Genomic DNA, 26,214 nt, shown 5'->3' with positions numbered 1-26,214 from the left:
TTTTCTCCATTACTTGGAGAATGGCTTGGGTGGCATCCTGGTTAGAACTGCAGGTTGCTCAAAGCTGGGTGACAGAGTAAGGATCCAAAATGTCTTGACAGGCTAGACTAGGTCTAAAGGGCCTCAAAGACCTTCTAGTCTGACTGTCATTTTATAGATAAGGAAGAAGCCTAGAAGCCTAAGAGATTTGCCCAAGGTCATCTAAACAGTACATTTCTCTTTGATTCATTTTCTTTCTTTTTTTGGGGGGGGCGCTAGGCAATGGGGTTAAGTGACTTGCCCAGGGTCACACAGCTAGTAAGTGTTATGGGTCTGAGGTCATATTTGAACTCGGGTCCTCCTGACTCCAGGGCCGGTGCTCTATCCACTGTGCCACCTAGCTGCCCCTAAACAGTATATTTCTAAGGTAAAATTTGAACCCGTGTTCTCTCTCACTCTATGGTACTCTTCATAATACCACACTGCCTCTCTGGAATATGCAGCTCAGTAGGGATAAATGTAAACTCTTCTTCCTGAGTTAAAAAAAAAAGTCAGTCTCACAAATCCAGAATGGGAGAAAGATGGTTGGACAATAGTGTGTGAAAAAGATCTGGGGGTTTTAGCGGATTGCAAGTTCAATCTAAGTCATCAGTAGGATGTGATCACCAACAAAGCTAAGGTGACTTTTGGCATGTTCAAGGCCAACTCTTCCCAGAATAAAGAGGGAGCAGTCCATTTATACTCTGACCAGGTCAGACAGCGTCTCAGTCAATCAGTAAACACTTATGAAATGCCTACCATGCATCAAGCTCTGTACAAAGCACTCATGGTTCAGAAAGAGGCAAAACACAGTCCCTGCCCTCAAGGAGCTTACAATCTAAGGGAGAAGCTCATATTATGTTCAGTTCTTGGCACAATGGGTTGAAGAATGACACCAAGAGTGGTGAAGGCCTTTGATCACATGCCATGTAAAGATCAGTTGAAGAAAAGAGAATTATTATTATCCTAGAGAAGACCTAGGACAATTGTGATCACCTTGTTCAAGTTCTTGAAAGGGCACCATATAGAAGGTGAGAGACTTGAGTAGTTCTGCTTCACCCCAGAAGGCAGGACTGGGAGCCACTGGTAGGCTATGCAGGCACGTTTGGGCTTAATGTAAGAAAAAACTCCCCCACAGCTAGGTACTCTTGACAAGCCCAATGGGTCTCCCCTCTAGCAAAGGCCAGATGGCTGTGTGTCAGGATTGTCATGGTAGGAATTCTTGCTCATGGAACTGGTTGGACTAGATGCACTGAGGTCCCTTCCTGTGTGGAGATTCTGTGATGTGTTTGTGAGATTCTGTGATTCTGTGAGTGTGGCAGAGGGCGAGCCTACATCCTAACATGGTCAGGGATGAAGCATCCTTGGAATGCTTCCCAAGGTGGCACAGGCACTCAACACCCGGCCTCAGTGTCCCCAGAAGCACACAGATCTTCTGGCATATCTGACACCATCCTTCCCAGGCCCTTTGGGGGCCCCAGATCACCGACTCCTGGTGCCTCTCAGTCCCTTGGGTGGCCTCAATCCCCTTACAGTGCTTCCGACTTCCCAAGGAACAGAAACTGAATCTCAAATCCAGAAAGTCATTTAAAATACTTTTAAGGTATTCTCCTCCCCCCTCCCTAATTTGTAAAATGACTTAAATTTTACATCTGTATGGAAATTCCTGGGTCCCAAAAGCCTGCTGATTTTATAATATCAGGGGGTTTTATCAGATATGGCTAAATTTAAAGGGACAGCTATTAAACCCTAGTAACTGCTTTATTGTAGCATATTGCTGGCAGATTTCCTCTTCCTCTGTAAAGAACACACAAGTTAATTTGAGCTCTGTTTTGTTTTTAAGCAGGAGACAAACTTAGAAGTAACTTTTTGCTTACCCCAAAACAGCACATATGGATTTTTTTACTGATTACATCCATATGATAATTTTTAAAAAAGTGTTCTAAAAACATAACAACTTCTGAACAATGTTATATACTAAGCCTCTCAGGGGGAAGAGAGGGCCAGAGATGATTGCAGTTGGCTGAGTCAGTGATGCCGCTGCAGCTGGTGGTGTCAGATTCTGACAAGGTTCTTATTTTCTCCCCCTGCTCCCCTTAATTCCATGATCTTGTTTTTGTTACATTTAAAGTTGTCAAGGTACATTTTCCAGAGGCCCCCACATCATCTTGACTGGCATGTTTAGCAAAGCAATGATATACTAATACCCCCTTAGTGGCATGGCTTTTAGTATTGCTGGACCACGGTAGAGTTGGAGACCGACCCTTTCTTCTCTATGGCCAGCTAATGAGAAATAGACCCTTACCCTGGAATTAGAGCTCATCGGAAATTTGCTTTTGAGAAGTACACATAATAAGCTAATCATGACGTTTATAAAGTAGGTGAAATTGATTAAGCATATTTTATTTAGTTCTGTAATAATATGAGTCTTTTAATAACATTTTTTTCAGGACACTTCTCTATGTCTGCTTTCAGAGTAGACACATGTAGTTGGAAATTTAGTGTTATAAGGAAAAGCTTACCCTTTTAGAAATCTCCCTTGAGAAAAGGCTCCAGGGTCGGGCCCCAACAGCTGCAGCAGCCACAGGGCTCTTAAGGCCGGGCCCAGGAGGGAAGGGGCAGTGGAAGTCAGCTCTGCATAGATGGGCAGTGCTCGACCCAGCCTAGGGCAACAGAGCTCAAGGCACAGTAGTGGCAGTTGGTCACTACTGGCCCTGGTGAAAGGGGATAGACATCAATTGGCAGAGCAGGCAGCATCAGCATGGGTCGCAGACACAGTGGTCAGTGGCAAAGACAGACCCACAGCTGGCCTTTGCTTACTCTACTCTAGACCTGATGAGTCCCTCTACATTACTGGCAGTGTAACACTTTCCCCAGGGATGGCTTGAAGAACCTAGTGGTGGCATTGTTTGGTGGGGACTTGCTTTCCTGGAAGAGTGAACAGGTTCAAGTGTCTACTCGCTCCCCACAGAAGAGAGGGCAGCCCCTCAGGGGCCTCTGATAGGGAGAAGATGAGTTATTGCTCTGCCCACAGGGAGCCTGGGGAAGGGGAGATTCTGGCTGGCGGAGCATAGGCAGCTCTGTTTTGTCTTGCCTGTTTGCAGTGTGGTTTTTCCTTTCTTCCTTTAATGCTCCTTATATCAGGCCTCTTGAATCCCTAAGGTCACTGTAGGCCAATTAACAATCCTAAAATCATTTAAGTGATGGAACGACCTCTGGAAGACCTTGAGGACCCTTACCACCAAGGGGTGGGATGTGGTAGGAATAATGTCCTAACTCCTTCCCCACCCTGCCCCCCCCAAAAAGGTTAGGTGCGCTTTTCCTTAGGAGTTATTGAAACCATCAAGAGTTGATTGGCTCAGAGGACTCAAGTTCTTGGGGGCTGACTTAACTTTCTGGTTGCTTCTGGTATGCTCGGACCATGGACCAAAATGGACAATCTAGATGGGGCAGTTTTTCTCAGCTGAACCAGCCTGTGGGGTCTTCAATGTGTCTCCTTGTTGAATATCCTTTCTTTCCTGTGTCTCAGGAAATCTCCTTCTGTTAACTATTAAATGATCTCCCGGTTATTTCCAGTCATGGACATCAATCACCAGGGGACTGGCCTGAGTCAGGCCCAACCCAGAACCATAAGCATGGACATTTCCTTATACAAAGAATAGAAAAAGGGGGTTGGGTATGATGCTATGAGTCTCTATTCTGCGTAGTTTATTTTTTTTACAAGTATATTAAATTAAACACAGGCTGGATTGAGAAATTAAACCCTCAGAAGTAAGACTGCACGATCATAATTATAGGACCACAAATCTAGAGTCATTTCAAACCCCCTTACCCCTTTTTACAAATAATGAAACTTAGACCCAGAGAAATTAATTGACTCGCCCATTGTCACATAGCCAATAGGCGTCTGACATGGGAATGGAATGCAGGCCATATATCTTGACCTGTAAGGGATCTTGGAGGTCACCAAGTCCTACCTCTCATTCTAGAGGAGGAAACTTGGACCCAGAGTGGTCTAGCCTGTGGTAGAAAGAAGAATATTAAAGGAGGTCTTGAACCTTCACACTAAAGGAAGATAGAACCATGCCTTTTTCAAACTGTGTGTGCCCTTTGGGCGAAAGGTAAGTCATGGCAACTCAAGGGTGCCCAATGGTTCAATGATGCTCTTCCCTTTTTATTGCCAGTTTGAGAGAAAAGACAGAGAAATGTCTGTGGCATAGATAGTTACAGAGTAAATTGAAGCCGACTTACCATTACCCATAAATATTTCTGGAGGACTTGCTAGGGAGAGGCTTCTCTAAAGGAAGTCAAATAGTTCTGAATTTCTCCCCAGAATGGCTGGACCAATTCATAGCTCTACCCATAGGGCATCCACATGCCCTTCCAACATCTGTCATTTTTCTTTTTTGTCTTCTCTGCCAATGTGATGGATGAGAAGTAGAGTCTCAGAGTTGCTTTCACTTACATTTCTCTAATTTTGTGAGTAATTTAGAGTTTCTTTTCCATATGGTTATGGATACCTTATTTAAGCTCCATACTATTTTCATATATATAGCCTATTGCCTAGTGACTGTTAGAGCTAAATAATTGTAGTCAATCCAAGAGATGGAAAAGATTAGGGAAAAATCAAGAAACAGCAACAGAAACAGTGATAGTACATTAATCTGAAAAATGCCAGAGAATTAAAATAGGCTAGAATAGGGATATTCAAATAATATGCAAACACATTCTCATCATTCCCTTTTCAAATACTTGGATATAGCCCTTGGGAAAAATGTTCTATGAAAATCAGGTATTCTTATTTTATTGGATGTCACTTGGTTTTGGAGGAGACCTCCTGACAGGATGGAGGAGTTTTTCTTCCATGAACTTTCCCCCTCATTATCTTCTGTTTGGGCTTTGCTGAGAGCGTTGGATAGTCATTTTCTCACAAGAATGCTGGCTTGACATTTTATAATCCCGTTAATAAAGTAATGTGTCAAGGAAATTGACAGGAAGAGTGAGCTGCATGGATATTTTTATGAAGAAACTGACCATTTCGACTGTGAATGTTAATCAGAAAAAAATGTGACCACAGTTATTCAAATTGCACCACCATCTTCTTCAGGGCCCCCTTTCCTTCCTCAGACGCTCAGCTCCCCTTTTCTTCTCTTTTCTTTGACATGTGACACTCAAATTGGAAATTTCTTAGAGGTTTCATCTGCATTTTATTTTGTGTGAAATTGAAGCCTCTTTTCCTAAGGGCTTTTGGAAATCTCCCTATCCCCAATTTGTATGCAGAGAGGCAACAGGGTATAGTAGATTCAAGAGATGTCCTCAAAGCTGGGAAGTTCAAGTTCTGGGTTCAAGACATGCCTCTGGCTGTTATGACTCTGGGCAAGTCGATTAGCCTCTCAGTGGCCTAAGCAGTCTCTAAAACTATTAGTTGTAAGGTCTAAGAAACATTAGTAGAAGGTATCACCTCACCTGGAAATTCCCTATACCTATTACAGATCTAGTCTCTATCCCTTGTGCCTATATACACACAGTCACAACTGCATGTATGTAATATGTGTGTATGTATGTGTGTTTTTGGAGAGATGGTGACAGAGAGGAATAGAGAGAGAAAGAGACAGAGAGGAGAGAGACAGGAGGAGAGAGAAAGAAAGGGGAGAGGGAGAGAGGGAAGAGATTTTTATGGGCTCTTTAATAAGGGGATGAGTAGAATGACTCATGTGTAACAGGAATGTTATATAGCTAAATTTGGCATACTCCATTCCATGTCTCAATGAGACTGGAGTTTTACTTTTGTGGATATATGTGGGACAGCCACATCTGGAGAGACACTCCATCTCTTATCTTCAGGAGGGATGTTGGGCTTGGAATTAAATCTATCCATCAGATATTTGCAATCTAGTGGTACAATTCTTATTTAGGGTTCAGTATAAAATCTATTTTCCCTGGTCACTGGTGGGGAGGGGGGATAGCTCTACCTCCGATGTGGGGAGAAACAACTTAGCTCTCCCTCAGTCCAAATGCTTATTACACAAAAGAAAATCACAGATAATGAACAAAGGCATTTATCAAAGTAAACGCTAAAACAGGAATGAGGAAGTCTTACAGATTAGTTTAGGCAATAGAATAAAGGAAGCTTTGTGGTCTAGGAGCCAGGGTGAAATCTCAGCTCACCCAGGAAAAGAATGATGTCATCTAAGTCATAGGCTCTTAGCAATCCCTGGGGATGCAGGTGAGGAAATTGAGGGAAACGTTTGGATGCCAGCAATGTCCTACATGGTTGTGGCTTCAGCGGCCTCCTGCTCACCATTCCATGTGCTCATCTTATTCCATGTTCTCATCTTATTCCACATTGTCCTATCTCCCTCTCCTCTCTCTCTCTCCCTCCCTTCCTCCCTTCTTCCCCCCTCTGTCTCCCCAAGGTGTCCCCAAGTGTTAAAGATAGTTGAAATTGCACTATATATGCTTATATATGCATACATAGATAAGTGTGTATGTATGTATGTGAATACATGTGCAATATAGGTATATAGTTGTATATGTATGCATACACACATACATGTGTATATATGCAGACATATATACGTGCCTACAAATGTATGACTACACAGTGCTAAGTCCAATTCAATCCAATAAATGTTAAGTGCCTACTGTGTGCCAGGTACTGTGTTAAGTGCCAGGGACACTCTGATGGATGAGAGGTAGAGTCTCTGCTCACAAAGAGCTTACAGCCTAGTGGGGGGAGATAACATACGAAAGGAAGTAGGTAAAGAGGAGGAAGATAGTGGGGGTCCTTGGCGAGGGAGCATCGTGGTCCACGGATATGAAATCAGGCAGAGTGGTCGATGCAGGTTGGTAGGGATACAAATATGTGCAAAAAAAGACAATCCTTGACCTCAAAGAGCTAATTGTGGGAGACAACATCAAAGAGAGCTAATAAGTGGGAGTGAAGGAGAGAGGTACCCAAATGGGGACTTGGTGGCCTATTCTGAAGAGTCAGAAATGAAGCTCAGAGAGGGGTGAAGGATAGGTCATCTGGGCTTCTCCTCAAAACTGACAAGTTCTGAGAGGAATCTGCCTATGAGAGAAAGGGCTGCAGGGGCAGGGGTATGTCCCAGGGTGAGAAGGCAGCCGAGATATGGTGGTGAAGCCTGTAGAGTGAGCATGAGAACTGGGAAAGGAATCATTCCACACCTGAACCACAGGACATCTAGAGGCAACGCTCCTCCTCCCCAAATGTTGATCCTGAAATCTGAATTCTGAGGCTACAGAGTTTAGACCAACATCATTTCTTTCCCCCTGGAACCCTTGTGAGAGTCACCTCCATGAGTCCTACCCAAGAGCCTCTGATGGGAACAGCCATTCACTGAGGAGATGCTCATGAAAGGCAAAGCTGTTGGCAGAGACATCGCATGAAACAGGCCAAATCAAAGTAAAACATCCTCAAAGGGGCATGATGGAAATTTCCAAATCCCAAATGTCAAGTTTCTATTTCCATTTTAGATCTAGAATGTGCAATTCAGAAACTGATTGGAACAATGGACTTCTGAAGTCCCTTTCAGCTGTGAAAGGTTATGCTTTGGAGGCTCCAGGCTGAATGCCATCTACCTGTGTGACCCTGGGAGAGTCACTTAATTCTTTGAGATTTCATTCCCTCATCTCTAAAATGGAGATAATAATGCCCACTTCAGAGTGCTTGGGAGCAGCAAACGAAATGGAACACTTTGAGAACTACAAAGTGCTCTAGGAAATTAAAGGATTAATAGCTTGTCTGCTCTTGAGTTGTGAGAAATCTGTATTGTGACAGGAGGCTCAGATAATAGCTGATATTGGTGTTCTTTGAACATTTTCCCCATCAGAATCCCATTTGTCTTCATTCTCAGGGGATTCTCTGAAAGAAAATATGGGCATGGGAAAAATATATATACATACATTATATAGATATGTGTATATAATATGTGTACACACATGTATATTCCATTATATATGTATATTTCTTAATCCAATTAAAGATATAAATATCTTTGACTGTAGGATGCCCCAGAGACCTGTGCTTGATGCTGACTGTTGAACATTTTTATTGATGGTTTAGATAAAGGCACAAAATATATGCTTGTCCAGTGATTTGCAGATGACATACCAGTGGGAGGGATAGCTAACACATTTAGTAACAAAGTCGTGATCTCATGATCTTATCTTTTTTTTTTTTCAAGGCAATTGGGGTTAAGTGACTTGCCCAGGGTCACATGGCTAGTAATTATCTGAGGCTGCATTTGAACCCTGGTCCTTCTGACTCCAGGGCCAGTGCTCTATCCACTGTGCCACCTAGCTGCCCCATCATGATCTCATCTTGACAGGCTAAAACATTGGACTGAATCTAATTTGTTAGAATTTAATAGGAATAAAGATAACATCTTCAACAGGTGCAAAAAGTCAAGTTCATAGCTAGAAGAGCAATAGATCAATTAATAAGCATTTATTAGTGCTTATGATTGGCCAGCATGGTATTGGGAGGATAAAAAGCTGGACTTGGAGCCAGGAGGACCTAGTCAAGTTCTGCCTTTGATACAGACTGAATGTGTGACCTTAGTCAAGGCTCTTGACCCCTCAATGATCCAGGCAACTAAGAATGAAAGTTGAAGAGAAGGTATTTCCTCAACCAGAACTTTTTACCAATGAAATAACAGATTCAGTCTCAATCCCAATGTGGGAAAAGATGGAGGAAGCATGGAGAGGAAACAATTCCTCAGAAAAAAGGTCTACAGATTTTAATGTATGAGTCCATAGGGTGATATGGTAACAAACAAAGAAAAACCTTCATGGAACCATGGGCCGCTTTCAGAGAAGCACGTCCAGGACTCTGAAAGTACTGGGACCCGTACTATATTCTGCCTTGGTCAGACTCCATTGGAATATTGAGTTCAGTTCTAAACACTACAATAAAGTAAAGATCTAGATTATCTGGAGAGCCCCAGGATGCTGGAGGCCTCAACTCCAATCCATATGAAGATCCTGAGAGCCGCCATCTTTCATTCACTAAACTTTGTGACCACTGAATCCTCCTTGACTTCCTTCTCTCTTGCCACCTCCTATAGTCAGTCATCTGTCTAACCTTGTCATTTCTATCTCTGTCTTTGATGAGATAATGAGCTTCTGCCTTGTCTTGCCTGGAAACCAGCCTCCACCTTACTGCCCAGCCACCAGCTCCAAGCCAAGCGCCTGTGTAGCCCCTTCTCCTCTCCCCCAGCTCTTTTATGTGTTGTCCTTTCTCATTAGAATGAAAGGTAAGGAGCTGTCTGTCTTGTGCTTTTATCCCCAGTGCTTAGCACAGTGCCTGGCATATAGTAAGTGTTTAATAAATGTTCTCTCTCTCTCTATCTCTCTCTCTCTCTCTCTATCTCTTTTTCTGTCTCTGTCTCTCTCCTACGTTTCTGCTGTCTGTCTCTGTCTCTGTTTCTATCACTCCTCTATCTTTCCATCTATTATTTTTCCCCTTCTCTCAGCTTCACTCTAATTCATGTCTTCATCACTTTGAGCCTAGACTACTGCAATATGCTTTTAATAGGTCTCCCTGTTTCCAGCCCCTCCCTTCTACAAGCCATCCTTCATAGCTACCAAACTAATCTTCCCAAGTTACAATTCACTTGTGTAAACAAAAACCTTCAGTAGCTCCTGGTTGTTTGCAGAGGTGTCATTCATGTGGCTCATGGACCACATGTGGCCTACAATCCAGAATAAAGTGTAGTTGCTGATTTGTGTGTTGATATATTAATTTAAAAAAATACATTAACAGGTGCTTTGCTAAGTCAATATATAGCCTTCAGGGATCCCCATGTATGGTTTAGTGGACCCCATTTCTATTTGAACTTGACACCTCTGGTCTGTAGGATAAAATGCATCCTGGCATTATGACTTTTCACCGTGTAGCTCCCATCTACCTTTCTAGCCTTATTTCATTATTCTCTCCGGCATATACTCTGCACTTCAATCAAATTGGATTACAGACCTTTCCCACTAGATCAATATCTCCTCTCCCACCAATATATAGCCACCCAAACCATTCCCCATTCCCGGAGTGTGTGTACTGCCTCTCTTGTTGACCTATCTGATGTCTTCAAGGTTCAACTTGGGTGCCGCCTCCTCCAAACTGCCTTTTCTGATCACTACTCTTCACTCTGCCCTCTCTCTTTCTCCTCAGTTTTCCTTGTTCTAAATTTATTTGTGTATATATTTATGACCCTTGTAGAATGTAAGTTCCCTGAGGGCAGGGACTCTTGTGTTCATTATTTTATCTCTAGCAAGCACCCAGTACAGAGCCTGTCACAAAGTGGACATAGATGTTTGTTGAACAGATCAGTTGAAGGTATTTCCAGGTGTTTAGCCTGGAAAGAAGACTTAGGATGCATGATAGCTGTCTTTGAGTATTGGAAGGGTTATTCCATGGTGGCAGAATTAAGCTAGTTCTGCTAAACCCCTGAGGGCAGCACAATGGGTGGGCAATGCAAAGGACCAAAAAAAAGACTGGATGTTGGGAAAAGACTTGTTGACTTTTAGATCTTTCCAGGAGTGGAAAGGGCTACCTCAAGGGGTGGTGGGGCCTCCCTTACTAGAGGCCTTCACTAAGGCTGGATGGCCTTTTGTCAGGTATGTCGCAATTATAATTCTTGTTCCAGTCCTGGGTTGGGGTGAATGCTCCGAGAAGTCCCTTTCTCCCGTGGGATTCTGCAAATAAATTCACGTGGGTCTTAGTTTTCCTTAGCCCAATGGTGTGCTGTGGTTCTAGGTTTAAAAAAACAAAGAATAAGAGTACCCAAAACATACATATTTTCATAATTAATCAGAATATTTATAGTAAGTACAACCATAGTGTAGTCTAAACTCTGCGATAATTTTGGCCTTTGGAAATTAAAGTGCAAATCTATTGATAACAACATTGACCACAAAATAATAACGGTAATAATAATTTATTTTTGTTTCCCTCCCTAGCGCTTCTATAGCTTTCACTGCAATTAAAATTCTTCAGAATGCAGAGGTTTTCCAAAAGACTAAAGAAGAAGTATGTATTTTTTTTCCTCTAAAGTACTTCATATGAAATTATCAAGTTATAGGCTGCTCTATTTGCACGTTGGAATTAACAATATACTTCTAGGACGCATCCTCATCCGTGGGGATACTCCCTCCTTCGATACCGAATATGACCCCTTCATGCCTGAGCAGACAGTCTTTTCTATCGCTCTGTTGCATCAATCTGTTTCCCATCAATCTCTCTGTGTGCCTCTCCACCCCGCTCACCCCCAGAATCTCACTATGCCCAAACCTTGATGAAATAGATTAATTACTGAATATTGGGGAAGTCTTGGCAAAACTATTTCACCTGGTTATTAGGCTTCCTTTTGACCCAGAAAGTGAACTCACCTGAATAACTGGGGAGATGTCAATCAAATCTGGGGAAATAGGTTTGCCAAGATTTTCCAAACATCCAATAATAAATATATTTCATCTAAACTTTAGGATCTTAGTTGTAGAGCTGGAAGGGGCCCCAGGAGTCACCCATTCCAACTTCCTTATTTTACAGGGGAGGAAACTGGGGCCCAGATGTCACACAGCTAGGAAGTGGCATCTCCTAATCACTTAACTTACAATAAATGTGGGTTGATCTTTGTATCTTCCATTGCTCCACTCAGTACCTCACCCCTCTTTTCCCATTATGGCATCAAAGTACAGGGTGCCCCTTTGGCTGGTGTGGTGATGGATGGTGTGTTAGGCACTGTATTCAGCAGCGGAACATTGCTCTCACTGTCTTTTGATTGCTTTAGATTTATGAGAACCCAGATGAGCTGGACGCCCTAGAGCCTCTTGGGATGTTAGCCCGAGAACATCTGAACATTCATATGTGGCTGAGGTGCCGCCTGGCCTTGGTGGTGGCCTCTGTGGCACACATCCGTGGCATGGGGTTCTTGAAAGGTACAAATAAACACCCTTCCTAGGGAGAATGTTTTGGGCTGAACTATGTATTTCTCTTATGGGAATAATGTTTTTAGTGCGATATACATTAGGTTTTGTAACTTCTGAGCTTGGGCTGGATTGGGAGCTCAAGTCATGGTTCTAATGTTGTTTCTGACTCTGACAGGCCTTATAACTTAATAAGGGACAGAAGGAGGGAGGGAAGGAAGAAAAAAGGAAGGAAGGCAGCACATTATTTTTAATAAGCACCTACTATGTGTCTGGCATTCTACTAAGCACTTTGTAAATATCATCTCATTTGTTCCTCCAATAATCCTGGGGTATAGGTGCTTCTAGTCCTATTTTACAGTTGAGGAGACTGAGGCAGGTAGAAGTTAAATGACTTTTTCCGGGCCACACAGCTAGTAAGTGTCTGAGGCCAGATTTGAACCAAGTTTTCCTGACTCCAGGCACTCCATCCATATGCCTTGGGAAGTAGATTAATATCACATGGCTGACTCTGTTCCAACTCATTCAGGGCCAGGCCTGTCAAATTGTATCCCACTCGGGCTTCCTGGGGACCCAGAAAGGGTGGGGGAGCCTTTTTCCTCTGCCATGGGATTGAGTCCCCACTAATCATGTTCCCTCATTTTCTAAGGCTCAGTGACTAGCGCCCGAGTTCCATTTAATCACTCAACATTGGATTAGCTTTTACAAATGGATATTTACTTCAAAGAGGTAGCAAAAATAAACAAGCAAACATTTCCCCCAACATCTTGGGGCACACTATCGCTCTATACCAACTATAGTGAGGGGAACAGGATGAAGTTCATAGCTTCACTCAGTTCCAACATAGTGTTGATCTCACTGAGTTCAGTTGGGCTGGAGTCCCAGGTCTCCATCCTTAGGACATCGCTACGGGGCTGGCTGTAACATCTGGCCTTGATCCTCAACTACTGGGTTCCTGTGTTCACAGAGATTCCACTCCCTGAACTTCTAACAAAAACAGAAACAAAAGAATGAGAAGGTCAAAGACCCAGTATCTGAGAGTCATATGTCCTCAGGAGGGGAAGGAGGACCTAAGGCCCTCCCCACTTACCACATGGTCACACCAGCTTTGGGTAGAGTCACCTCCTCCCTTGGACATAAATGCCACCAAAGGCCATGGGTTTTAAAGATGGTAACAGTCCTGACTATGCAGCCAACAGAAAAATACAGCTCCAACCAAGATGGCAGACCACCACAGAATGTCCATGTAGTACACTTTAGTTCTCTAGTTTCCCAGAAGCACCCCTCTGTAAGTCTTCCACATGGACGATGCCTTCTTAGCTTCTGAGCACGTACCAAATCCTCATTACCATAATATTTGAATTGCTTTGAGATCTTTGTGCAGATCAAATAGATTAATGTATGTAAAGGGCTCCTACCCCTTTGATTCCAAGGATGTGTGCTGGGGGGGAAGGAGCAAGGGAGACGCATGATGTCCTTAGCTTCCTTACTTACAACTCATAATTCATTTTCCCAGAGAAAGTGTTCTAAATAAAGGGTGAGTGTGGTAGACATAGTTCCAGTTATGTACTCTGCCTTAATTATATTCTTTGCTAAGTGTTGGGGATTGACCAAAGACTATGATCATTTCCATAGTTGTTTCTATGGGGAAAGCCATTCTGAGTTCCAAACGGGTAATAATCAAAGCACAATAGTGTCATTGGTTGGAGACTTGGTCTATTTTAAATAAATTCCCAGTTCAGATTTTTGGATTTGTAGAATGTCACAACTGAAAGTACCTTAGAGCTCATCAAATCCAGCCCTTTCATTTTGCAGATGAGGAGAATGAGTCCTAGAATGTTAAAAGTGACTTGCCCAAGGTCACTCAGATACTTAATGGTCTGTATTGACCTACATCTGTCTCTTAAACTAAATATTATTTCATTTTAATTGTGTTGTTTATTTGAAACATGGAAGCCCATTAAAGTGCTTCCTCATTAGTTGCAATAAGTGTCTTGAAAATGTCTTGTATATCGCACATTTGTTAACAATCCAATTATCATGTCAACACTGCATTATGCGACATCCCTATAACAAACATTAGGGATATCGTCTGCATTTTTTTGGCCTTTGTTCTAATCCTGCAGTTTCTAAGTGCGCTGTCGCTAAGCGTATTTGCTTGTTTCTTTTAGAAAATGAGGTGACCGACTGCAGACATCTGATAAACGAAGTGGTCGTGGAGGCACGGGACTGGAATGACACTGAGATGCAAGCAGAGGTGTTGGTGCAAGCTGTCAAGCTTGACCTGCAAGAGAGGCACCCGGCAGCCGAGATCATTAAACATCTGCGGGTACGAAAAGAAGGACCCTTAGATTATTTTGTAAACAATTATCTCAGTTAGAACCAAATAAAACTTACTCTGTTGGGGGTGGGGAGGAGGAGGGGTCCATTCTTTTGTTTTCATTCGTATGAGCCCCTCCTATTGTGGAAGACCCCTCCACTAATACAAGTTGGTGATGCCTTTGTCATTTATAGTCTTGGAGACTTTTCTTGGGCCTCTGAGAGTCTGAGTGACTTGTAGAGATCACCTACCCAGTAGGTGTCAGAGGCAGGACGGGAAACTAATAGTTCCCGACTTCAAGGAAAGCTTCTAGCCCCCACACCCTGTTCTTTAACTAGCTAGTCAAGTTGCGTAAGGTTCTGGATGTAGGGTAAATAAACAGCATCTATTAGTATCTGGATAAATTTGCTAGTAAACATTTTTCAAATTTTTTAATAGGATATAATCAATTTACTTGAAGGAAAACCCTTCATTTCTCCTCGAGGCTCGTTAATACTTGTGAAAAGCCTGGTGTTAATGGATGACTTACTGAAAATTGAGGAACCCCAGAAATATCTCTCTCCTGGAAATGAAAATTTCAATTTATTAAATCAGGCTCATGCTCTTATTATTGAACAGGTGAGAATACAGTCCTTTCTGCAGAACCCAGAAACTTCCCCTGCCCTTCCTGACCCCTGACTCTGTCAAGTCACCCTCTCAAACTGTTGCTGTCTGTCTTACAGGCTCTATCTTTGGGTGAAACGATTAGATTGGCTTCTTCAGACTCTGATTATGCGAATATCATGTACCCTTTGAGAAACATTTATCTTCCGTATATCAACTTAATGGCAAAAGTGAAGATGAGAATTGGTAAGGAAATTTAAATATGTCATTGCATGAGAACGACAAATCAAAAAAGTTAATTGTAAAGTTACTGTTTTGTAGGTAGGTTGTAGGAGCTTATGCAAAAAGGATGATTTCACTGAACACTGTGTACATGTAACATAAATCATTATAATATGTTCTTTTTTAAGAAGCTCATACTTCTCAAAACTTCCGCTCTCCCTTCAAGGGTTCAGATATTGCATATTTATATTTGCAAAATAAAAGGGCCATGTGTTATTATTTAATTTTAAATGGGACCAGAGGCACACACACACAATTTTGCATACACATTTTAACACCTCCTAAAAATCCATTTTGTCATCTTCCTAAATCAAATACTTTTCTTGATTTCTCTCATTTTGGCCATTATACCATGATGTATTCATTCTTCCAAGTTACCCGGGCTACCCTCGAATTGCCTATTACCTTTATCACCCTGGGGAAGGGAAACCTGGACTTAACAACCATAGATTCTCCTTCCAGCTCTGGATCTAAGATCTTACAGTTCTGATGAAAAAAAAATGCACCATAATTCTATAGAGGCAGAAAAAGCACTAACAGGTGAGGGAATCAAGAAAGGCTTTATGTAGAAGGTCTTGAAGGAAGAGCTGGCTTCTATGAAACCTAGTTGAGGATAGAGGTCGTTTCTGGTGTGGATGAGGGACGATGCAAAAGGGACCTTAGGAGTGAGTAAGTCAAGCCCCTTATTGTGCAGATTAGAAACTGAGGGGTGTCGAGACATTAAATGTCTTGCTCAAAGTCACCCAGCTGGTAAATGGTGAAGGTGGGACACAAATTCAAGATGTGATCCTAACTCTGGGACTTTTTCTGCTATACCACATGGCTACTACTCCTATTCAATACCTGGTTTCCTAGGACTCTTCCATTGCTTTCCATTTCCTCTGCCTTAGGCTCCATTCTCTTTCTCCCATGTGTCCTGATACTTAGCCCAAGCGCTTACCCACCATTTTGGCTTTTGTTCTGGATGCCAGTCTTTGGCTAAGAGCCTCAGGTCCCTATCTTCATATTTCCATGGTCCCATTACTTGGATCTTAGCTGCGTGAACATGCCCTCCAATGGAATGGATCATCTATGCCTTTTTTTCTCCTGTGCCCTTCCTAGAGGCAGCTCAGTGGTATGATGGAAATAAGGCTGAGCCTAGAGTCAGGAAGACCTGAGTTCAATGTGACCTCAGATTTACCCCTGGCAGACCTGCTACTTCCTGCACTCTTCTCCTTGTAGTCTCTCCAATCTTAAAAAGGAGAATTTTTCTATTTTTTCCTCTTAATGAGACAAATCCTTTTAAAATAAAGTGTCTCATATGCTAGGATGAATTGTATTTGCAAGAACATGAAGCTTGTGATGACAGTCTTGCCAACGGTAATTGTCAAGACCCTTAGATTATTTCACTTTGTCAACTTAACTGGCCATTTTGACTCATGGTGCATCTGTGCCTGTTAACAAATTATAAATCACACAGTTGTTCATATTATATCATAAAGTTTGGGCTAAATCACCTATGGATTTTGAAGATGCCTTTTCCCCAGTGAGATTCAGTTGGTAAAATTGAGCGAAATGTCCCTAACCTCCTTTTAATTCATCTAAGTGCCAAAGTATCACATTATCACCTATTAACCATGAGGGCTTCATTTATATTTATATATACATGTATGTATATAATGTAATATGTGTATATATTTATAGAAAGCATGGCCATATATTGTATAATGTATGTATATATTTATATAAAGCATGGTTTTATATATATATGTATATAGAGAGCACCAGTGACAAGTTTAAATTTTCTTTTAAATGTCACACATAGGTGTAGAACTGTCTGCATAAAATGGTCTAATATTTTAAATTCTGAAGTCTTAAGGAATATGCGGAATAAATGGTTTAGTTGAAACATTGCCCCTGAAATTGTGCCCTAGAGGTCAGCAATTTCAAGCCTGCCATCTACCTTGTTGATTTATAGTATTTGCTACGTATATGTATGTGTGTGTACATGTATGCATATATATTGCTATCAATTCTCCATCCTTAAACAGAAGGCCACTAATCTTCTAAGGGGTATATGGATGGTAGAATTCAATGATGTAAAGATAACTTTGATAGGTTGGAATGGAAATATCATAGGCAAAACAAAAGGATTTAGATAATTTTATATATTTTTGAGTTCTTAAAGTTGTAAATCATTGAGGGGTAGATTTCAGAAAATAGTACCAGTTCACCTCCTGGTAATTCATTTGCTACTTCAAGAAAGGGTCAAAAATATAAAGAAAATTATTTATTTAGAAATTCATCTAAAGAGACATCATTATAATGATTTGGATTGTTTCTCTAGTGGCAAAATGGTCAAAGTAACCCCATTACAAATCACAGAAAAATTGCAGAGTGGTTTTGGGCTTACTCTTCCTAGGCAGAAAATAATTAGTGGTATCTCCATTAATCAATGTCTGATTTCTCTTCTTGATTTTAGTCATTTGTTTAAATCACCCTTCTTGGTTCATTATTGTCAGACGAGGTAACGTGCTTGAATTTCACAACTCTTTGTGACTTGTCACTCTCTGATATCCTCTCAGAATAACATTTATCCAAAAGATACATGATTTTAAATGTCTCCATAGGGATTATCCTTTGCAGGAGAGATAGAGCCAGGATCCTGATTAATGAATTGACTAATGGCTGTCTCCTGGTTTCCTCCAATTAATCTGAGTGACAGGTGTGTGTCATGAAGAGGTCTCTAGACCTGGCTTGCTCTTCTTTTCACGCAGTGGCCCACGGGAAGCTTGCTCTTTGATAGGTATTTTTGGCCGGTGCTTCAGCTCTCTGAATTTATAGTAAATAGAAACTTTCTCTTCAAAAAGGAACTCTGGTCCTTATTGCTGCCTTTAAGGCTTATCTAGTGCCACCAATCGAAGGGCATTGGATTTGGAATATAAGATTCTGGGTTCAACCGTTGCATCTGCCATGTTTTAGCAGTGTGACCTTAGGCAAATTACTTCTCTCAGGGCCTCTGTTTCCCCATCTGAAGGGGTTGGAGTATATGACCTCCAAGGTCCTTTCTGCCTGCCAGCTGATGATGCTATGATTCTCTGAATAAAAACACCACTTAATTAGGGACATGATACACAAAGATGCTCATTTATGGCATTTGTCCCTTAATGAGCTTTGTAGCTACTTGTTGGCATGTTTGGTAGTAGCCTATATGTATGGCATGGGCATTGTATGGCATTTTCTGGTACCCTGGAACCTTGCTACAGTGAAGTATACAATGTTTTTACTTTATTAGAAATTATTTTATGTAGTCAAAATGTCACTAAATAATCTTTATTCGGCTGACTTCTAAGTTGTTTTTTTTTTTCAAATGGAAATTGACATCAATAATATTTTCTAAATGACATTGGAGACATTTCTTGGAGACATTTGGGCCCATTTATTCTCTCCACTATAGAAATCTAGAAATCATTCAACAAGTATTTATCAAGCCCCTATCATTTTCTTGGTCCCGTGCTAGGCACTAGAGATGTGAGTAAAAAGAATGAACTAATCCTCATTCACAAGGAGTTAGATTCTATTGGAGACAGGTCCATAGACAAATGTATAAAGCATAAACGTAAAGCTAAGTCAACAAGTGCTTATTCCACACCTATCAATGTGCCCAGCGCTGTGCTAATCACCAGGGATTCAAACAAAGGCAAAAAAAAACAAAGAAACAAAGAAACAAACAAATAAAACCCAACCTGTCCTTGTTCTTAAGAATCCTATAGTCTAGTGGGATCGATACGTACAAAGTATTTATATAGAAGGTAGTTAGGGATCAGGAAAGGCTTCATTCAAAAGATGGTGCTAGAACCGCAGTTAAAGGAAGAGAAGGCTTTCCTTCCGGGCATGCAGGCTGGACGTGTGGCTGGATGAACATGTGGCTGGATGGATGTGTGGCTGGATGGCCACGTGCTGGAGGGGAAGGAAAGTCCAATGAGGCTGGAAAGGTTGGGACCAAGAGCGGTCAACTTTCAATTGGTCAACAAGGACTTCCTGAGAGCCCAGCATGTGCCAAGCAATGGAGATACAAGGAGAGGGGAAAACACTGTCCCTGCATGCTCTCCAAGGAGCCCACATTCTAGTGAGGAAAACCACGTGCAAAAAAACCTCCAAGAGAGAAGAAAAATGCATAAGGGATGGATATGGTGGGGGACAAAGCATTAACCTTGGAGTCGGGCTGATTCTGGGCTTCACCTCTCTGTGCCTCAGTTTCCTCATCTGCAGGATGCAGTTTTAGATTTATTAATCTAATAGGTCCCTTCCAAATCTAGGATCCAGTGAGAGGTACTACATAAGAATTATTTCCCTGGACTTTTAACACCACAGTCACCCATTATTACATCTGATTTAACTGGAAGTTAAAAGCTCACAGCGTGTGAAACCAAACATATACTTGTCTGTTCTGCGTTAAGAACTTGAAAACTTGTCACCCCTCAGGATGACAACACGGCTGCTGTAATTTGAGGGACTCATTACAACTTGTTTCTGTTATCTCGCATTGAATACAGATTTAGAAAACAAAACCAAGAACGACTTTCTTGTCAAAACAACATTAGCTCCTACAATTTCTACTTTATTGAAAAGAATAGGGCTCTTTGCCTTCCTGATGTATCAATATTATGAAGCATAATGCGTGTGACACTCTTTGCCTGATAGAAAACGTAAGCTTTCTTTTATAGTGACAATGTAGGTCCCGTCCCAAGAATGTGGCAGCTCTGAAGAAAGGGTTCACGTTCCTAAAGCCTTCAGCGAAAAGACATCTTGTGGTTTCATTTGTAGAAACCGAGAAATGACCGGCATCAATGATATTGTCAGTTTGGTCTTAAATTTGTGTACTGACATTATTCTACATTAGTATATTTTTATTGGACAGTAATTTTAATGAGAAATGAATGCCAAACACTGAGACTTATTTTTTTTTCCAGTTTTAACAAATACATTCCAAAGTTCCAGAGTTTTGTCATGACCTGGAGAAAACCGGGTCCTTGAAGGCTCTGTGCCTCACAAACTGAACTCTGTTGTACCTTTCCAAGCTAGAAGGAAATTGAATACAGGCAGGGCAAAGATGACATCATGTTTCTATGGTTCAGCCTAGCTAAGTTCAGAGAGTCTCATCACTGGAAAGCCAACCACTGAATATAATGCCATTTTTGAGGGGGCTGTAGCAGCTCTCAGACTATTCACTGTGGTGGGGAAGGCTTGTCATCTCCATTCATGGATCAATTATCCACACCAATAAGATGGTGTGATTGAATATCTGTTTCTTTACCCAACATGTTTTTCCTAAAGATGAATATTAAAATTGTACAAAAGCAACTATATCAAAGAGTACTATACATATGTGTGTGCATACATATACATACACACATACGTGTACATACATACACACATGTGTGTATACATATATATACATGTATATGCACACACCAGTATGTATATGAATATGTGTGTATATATATTCTTCCTCCTGAGATGGTCTGTGTCTGTCTCTTCATGACCCCATTTGGGCTTTTCTTGGCAAAGATACTGAAGTGGTTGGCCATTTCCTTCTCCAGCTCATTTGACAGATGAGGAAACTGAGGCAACCAGGGTTTAGTGACTTGTCCGGGGTCACACAGCTAGTAAATGTCTGAGGTCAGATTTGAACTCACATTTTCCTGATTTCAGGCCTGGAGCTCTATCCACTGTACCACCTAGCTGCCCACATTATATTAATTTAGACCAATTAATTATTTATGAGGCAGTGAAGGGCACAGTAGATAGAGTGCTGGGCCTGGAGATGGGAAGATCTGAGTTCAAATCTGGCCTCAGGCACTAGCTGTATGACCCTGGACAAGTCATTTAATCCTCATTTGCCTCCATTTCCTCATCTTTAAAATGGAGATAATAACAACACCTACCTGTAAAGGAGGGATCAAATAGGATAATATTTGTAAAGAGCTTAGCACAGAGCCTGGCACATAGTAGGTGATATTTCCATGCTTATTCCTTTCTTTTCTCTTTCCTGCAACATTTGACTCCTGTAGTGTTATGGGAGGCAGTGTGGTCTAATGCAGAGAGTGCTGGCCTTAGAGTCATGGTCGTTGAGTTGGAGTTATGGCTCGGCCACTGACATCTAGCTGACCTTGGGCAGGCTGCTTATGAATGTCTCTGGGCCTGGGTTTCCTCATCTATAAAAAATGAAGGGCGGTGTCAAACTAAAAGAAACTAATCCCATGCGCCATATATTGACTTAGAAAACCAAAAATCAATATTGTCTATGTCGTCTGTTTATTTTTTAAAACATTTCCCAATGGCATTTTAATCTGCTTTGCGCCGCACTTGGGAGTTTTGCAGGTTCCCAATATAAATGTCTACACCAAACGGCCTCTAAATTCCCCTCCAGCTCTGAATCTATGATTCTGTGGTTTAAAATATTATGAGAAATTTAAAGATATTTAAAAATGCTCAGAACATGTTGTAAGTTTTGACTCATTGATTTTGTGGTCAATAGAAGCTGTCATTCATTGACTGTTGATAAAGCAAAATGAGGAAGTACAATTTCTCTCCCATAGGGAGAGGACAGGGAGTCCACTTCAGGTCCTCTTCACCCATGGCAGAACCCCTTGATGGGTCAGGGTCCAGTCTGTTGGGTGATGAGGCAATCAGAGTGCCTTGGCTGGCTTCTCCAACAATGGCATCAGTTTCACATGACCATTGTAGCCAGGCCCGTGTTCTTGTTCCCAGGGCCTATGTCTCTATCCTCAATCCCTAGCATTTTTTTTCAGATCCACTCAGTTGGCTGCATTTCTTCTTCTTTCATATCGATAAATTTGAGAGGGCAGATTTTTCCCATAGAGGGCATAACTAGCCTGGATCTCAAAGCCGTTTCCAGGCGTGGTGGGCAGAGAAAGAAAAAAGATAAGAGGCCACTCTGGAAGGGCCAGTATTTGAAAGGTGAGTCAGGAGGAGCCAGAGAGGAGTGATTTCTGTGGTAGCTATCAGTGACTTTGAGCTATTTGGCTTTTAAAGCACGGTCTGATTCATGCTTTTTTTAGAGTTGAAAGGGTTAATAAAACAAATGCAAGTTTGTAAAAAAAATGGGGGGGGGTCTGTTTAAGAGCATTCTAATATCTCTGCTAATTTCACACTGTATCAAATCAGGTCTCCTAGTCTCTCTAGCCTCCCCTCTGAACGATGCTGACTTACTCTGCTCCCTTGATTTCTCCCAGCCTCCATCAGCAGTGACTCGATCCCCTCTCCTTCTCTTACAAATTTCACAAGCTCTTTCCACAAATTATTCCCTGATTCCAGCCCTATTTTATCTTTGCCTGGTCTGACTGCAGACACTGTATGACTCCCACTCCTGTTTTGCTCCTCCAATTGGTCTGTTGGGTTGACTGCACAATGGATTCTGACTATTCCTCTCAGGGTTCTCGGGGCAAGCCTATGGGTGGCTACTCCCCGAACATTTCCCAACACTATATGTTGTCTTTGAGCTTTCACTGGTGTGATTCCTGTCAACGGTCAGGAGACTGAATTAGCTTTTACAAAGGCATTTAATCCAATTGCATTGTAGGAACAAAGCATTCAATCCCCAGTACCTGGGGCACACTCTCCCACACATATATGCCCAGCAGGATTTGAACTCAGTTCTTCCTAACTCAAAGGTCAGCCCTTTATCTACTTGGTAGCTTTAAATAAAATCTTTAGAAGAAAAGAAAACCTTTAGAGAAAAACTGGAAATTGTCAAGTCCCACAAGATGCCTTAACCATACTAGTTAGGGCTGACCTTCCTTTAGAAGATGACCTTCTGATATGAAGCAGTGGATAGAACACTGGTACTGCAGTCAGAAGGACCTGAGTTCAAGTCAGACCTCAGACACTTGACACTTACTAGCTGTGTGACCCCGGGCAAGTCATTTAACCCCATTGCCTAGCAAAAAACAAACAAACAAAAAGATTACTCTGACCTTCTGGAAGATTTGCTCTTCTAGCAGATGGCGTTTCTGTCTTAATTTTTTTTTAATTTATTGTGGTTCCATATTCCATTCCAGCTCATATGTTAGCCAAGCAAGTAGCTTCCTCCGGAAAAAGAGATTCTTCTCAATGGGCACCTGTCATTCATCTCTTTGAGAAAGCGTTGTATCATTGTAGGACAGCTGCGATACGAGAAGGTGAATTGGAAGCTGAAATCCTTTTTGAGAAAGGTAAGGACTATTTGGTGTCTTGGCTCTAGTGAATTCACATTATAAGTAGCTTTCCTCCAGTTCTCTGATGCAAATCCTTTCTCCAGTAGTTGACATGTTTTCATGGTGACTAGGTGGGGCAGTGCTCAGTGCGTAGGACTTGGAATCGGGAAAATCTGGGTTCAAATCCTGTCTCAGACACTTCCCAAGTTCATGACCCTGGGCCAGTGACTCAGACTTTCAGCCTCAGTTTTCTCATTTGTGAAATATTGATGATAATAATAGCAACTACTTTATAGGATTATTGTGAGGATGAAATGAGATAACGTGTAAAGCGGCTTCCATATCTTAAAGGGCGACATAAATGACATTATTATCATGCAGGGTTTACTGATGAGAAAAGTACTCGTACCTTTGTCGTTCTTAATATGAGATAAAACAACAGTATTTCTGGTTTGTCTGAAAATGCCGGCTCTTATTAATGTTTATATTATTCACATTGAAGATTCAGCTCCATGTTAAACTTATATCTACTAACCTCTGATGTTTGGCTAATGTGCCAAGCAGCTAGGTGACCTGGCAGATAGAGTTCAGGACCTGGAATCAGAAAGAACTGATTTGTACCCTAGACATGTATTAGTTGTGTGCTAGCCTCAGTTCCCTCATTACTAAAATGGGTATAATACTAAGTGAGATAATATTTTGTAAAGGGCTTTGCAAACCTTAAAGTGCTCCATAAATGCCTGCTGTTATTAATGTTGGGAAGAGGTTCCCCACCCCTACCCCCATCTGCCATCTTAGCCATTCGTTTTTATTACTGTCAAAATGAACTGTTTGTAACACATGTGTGCTACTTGTAGACACTACTCTGCCCATAGACTCCTTCATTGGTGGGGCTCACCCTTCACTAATGCAGATTGCAGCTTCTCTGTGTCTTAGTAGCTAATCTTTGGGAGTGGCTGAAAAGCCCAACCTCCTGATAGGCCTCTTAGGGAACCTAGCAAGACTGGTGCTTGAACCGCCAACCCTATTGTGTCTATTTATGCTGGACGCCCGCCCATCTTGGGGCGGAATGAGGTAGGGCTGATAAAACTTGTGCCTGTCTGGCAGAGTGTCCGGGATCCCTGGTCTAGTTCATGCCTCAGTCCAAAGAGAACTGTAGTGGAGGATGTGCATATTCACACACATATCATACGGCCAATTTTTAAAAATAAATCTTTGATTAGAAGCTTAACATTAAACATCAATACTTATTAATTATTCACATTTCATAATGATGATAAGGATGATGATAGCTAACAAAGCACTTACTATATGCCAGGCGCTGTGCTAAGCACATTTAAATCATCAAGGTGAAAGCATAAAGTATTCCTTTTTTTAATCAGGATCCTTTGTCCATTTATTATTATTTTTTACATATATAAGCACATATGTTTTTATACTGAATTTAACCAACAAAAATGAGTTTTTCCTTATATAGTTACAGAATCTTTTTGGATTTGTCCCCTCCTAACACAAAAAGAGGATTATTGTTTGTACTGCTTTTTTTCAAAAGTATAGAATAAATTGTACACATGGCTTTCAAAACTGTTCTGCTTCTCTGGGCTTCTGTATGTCCATTCATTCTCATTCAGTTTTTCTCATATGCCCATTAGACTGTGAGCTTCCTGAAGGCAGGGACTGGCTTTTGTCTTTCTTTGTATGCTCCTAACACTTAACACAGGGCCCAGTGCATATCAGGTACTGAATAAATGTTTGTTGACATAGTAACTGACAGTATATGCTTCATTTTTCTTGCTCTGCTTTTTCCCCTTTGTATTATTTCTTGAAGGTTTTTCTGAATTTCTTTTTATGCTACATAACTGCATTATAGAATTCCATTACATTAATGTAACCCATTTATTTAACTGTTACCTCTATTATTAGATATTTTGATTGCTTTCAGGTAGTTTTTTTTTCCCCAATTACACATAATGCTGCCATAAAAATTTTTTGATTGACAACTTTTTTAAATGCTTGATTGTTGTCAGAAAATATTGCCCCAAATAGAATTATTGGTTCAAGGGATGTGTTTATTTTTGTAGTTTTTACTATATACTGCCAGACTGTTCTCCAAAAAGACGCTGTAACTTTATAATTCCACCAGCAATGAGTGAGTGTACCAGTTTCTCTATAACCTTGACAGTGTTGAGTTTTTATTTTTTACCAATTTGGTGGGCATGAGGCTGCTTTAATTATTAGTGAGATAATAGTTTTTTTCTCTTGATTATCAACAATTTATGTTTCCTCTTTTAAAAATTGTTCATCTCCTTTAGCCATTTACATAACATGAACCAGGAGTTTTCATTATGATTTTTAAAACATTTCCTTTTATGTTTTAGGTTCGAGGTTTTTTTTTTTTTTTTGTCATATTTCCACAATCGGTTTTTATGGCAATATTCTGATACTTACGTGTTCATTTTTCCTGCCTTTCTCTGAAGTCTTGGTGCTGCACCATCATGAGCGATGCCTTTGAAAACATCAAGGGAACAGGCTTAGCTCTAAGCCAAGCAGTGAACTCTCCCAGAAGACCTGGGAAGGGCCACATGAAGGGACTGAAGTGTTTCCATTGATTGGTTGATGTTACCAAGGACTGCTTTTTGATTTATTTTGCTCTATTTATTTTGGTCTACATTTTTTACCCTGTTAGACAAGGTAGACAATAAAGAAGCCGTAGTTAGGGGAAGAAGAAATAAAAGGGGAGGGAGAGAAACAAAGCACGGAGGTAGGAAGAGCGGTGAAGGGGTAAGGATAAGAATTGTGGAAAAGACTTGGGAACAAAAGAGACATACTGGAATGGTTGATTAATTG

The 26,214-nt window shown here is 41.2% G+C and overlaps 1 protein-coding gene across 1 annotated transcript in view; it reads left to right on the top strand.

Moving 5' to 3' along the window:
* The window catches only part of CFAP54 (cilia and flagella associated protein 54), a 289,571-nt gene that overhangs the window by 203,880 nt on the left and 59,477 nt on the right, over positions 1-26,214 (top strand). The window contains exons 53-58 of the mRNA XM_027855802.1: positions 10,999-11,068; positions 11,829-11,976; positions 14,136-14,293; positions 14,723-14,902; positions 15,007-15,133; positions 23,233-23,385. Of these exons, the coding sequence (XP_027711603.1) occupies positions 10,999-11,068; positions 11,829-11,976; positions 14,136-14,293; positions 14,723-14,902; positions 15,007-15,133; positions 23,233-23,385 (836 nt within the window). The remainder of the gene's footprint in view (positions 1-10,998; positions 11,069-11,828; positions 11,977-14,135; positions 14,294-14,722; positions 14,903-15,006; positions 15,134-23,232; positions 23,386-26,214) is intronic.

The sequence above is a fragment of the Vombatus ursinus genome, unplaced genomic scaffold (assembly GCF_900497805.2).
Source record: "Vombatus ursinus unplaced genomic scaffold, bare-nosed wombat genome assembly UNPS02011334.1, whole genome shotgun sequence".
Taxonomy (NCBI): domain Eukaryota; kingdom Metazoa; phylum Chordata; class Mammalia; order Diprotodontia; family Vombatidae; genus Vombatus; species Vombatus ursinus.
Note: the sequence above shows the minus strand (reverse complement) of the source record. Positions and strands in the feature narration are given on the sequence as shown.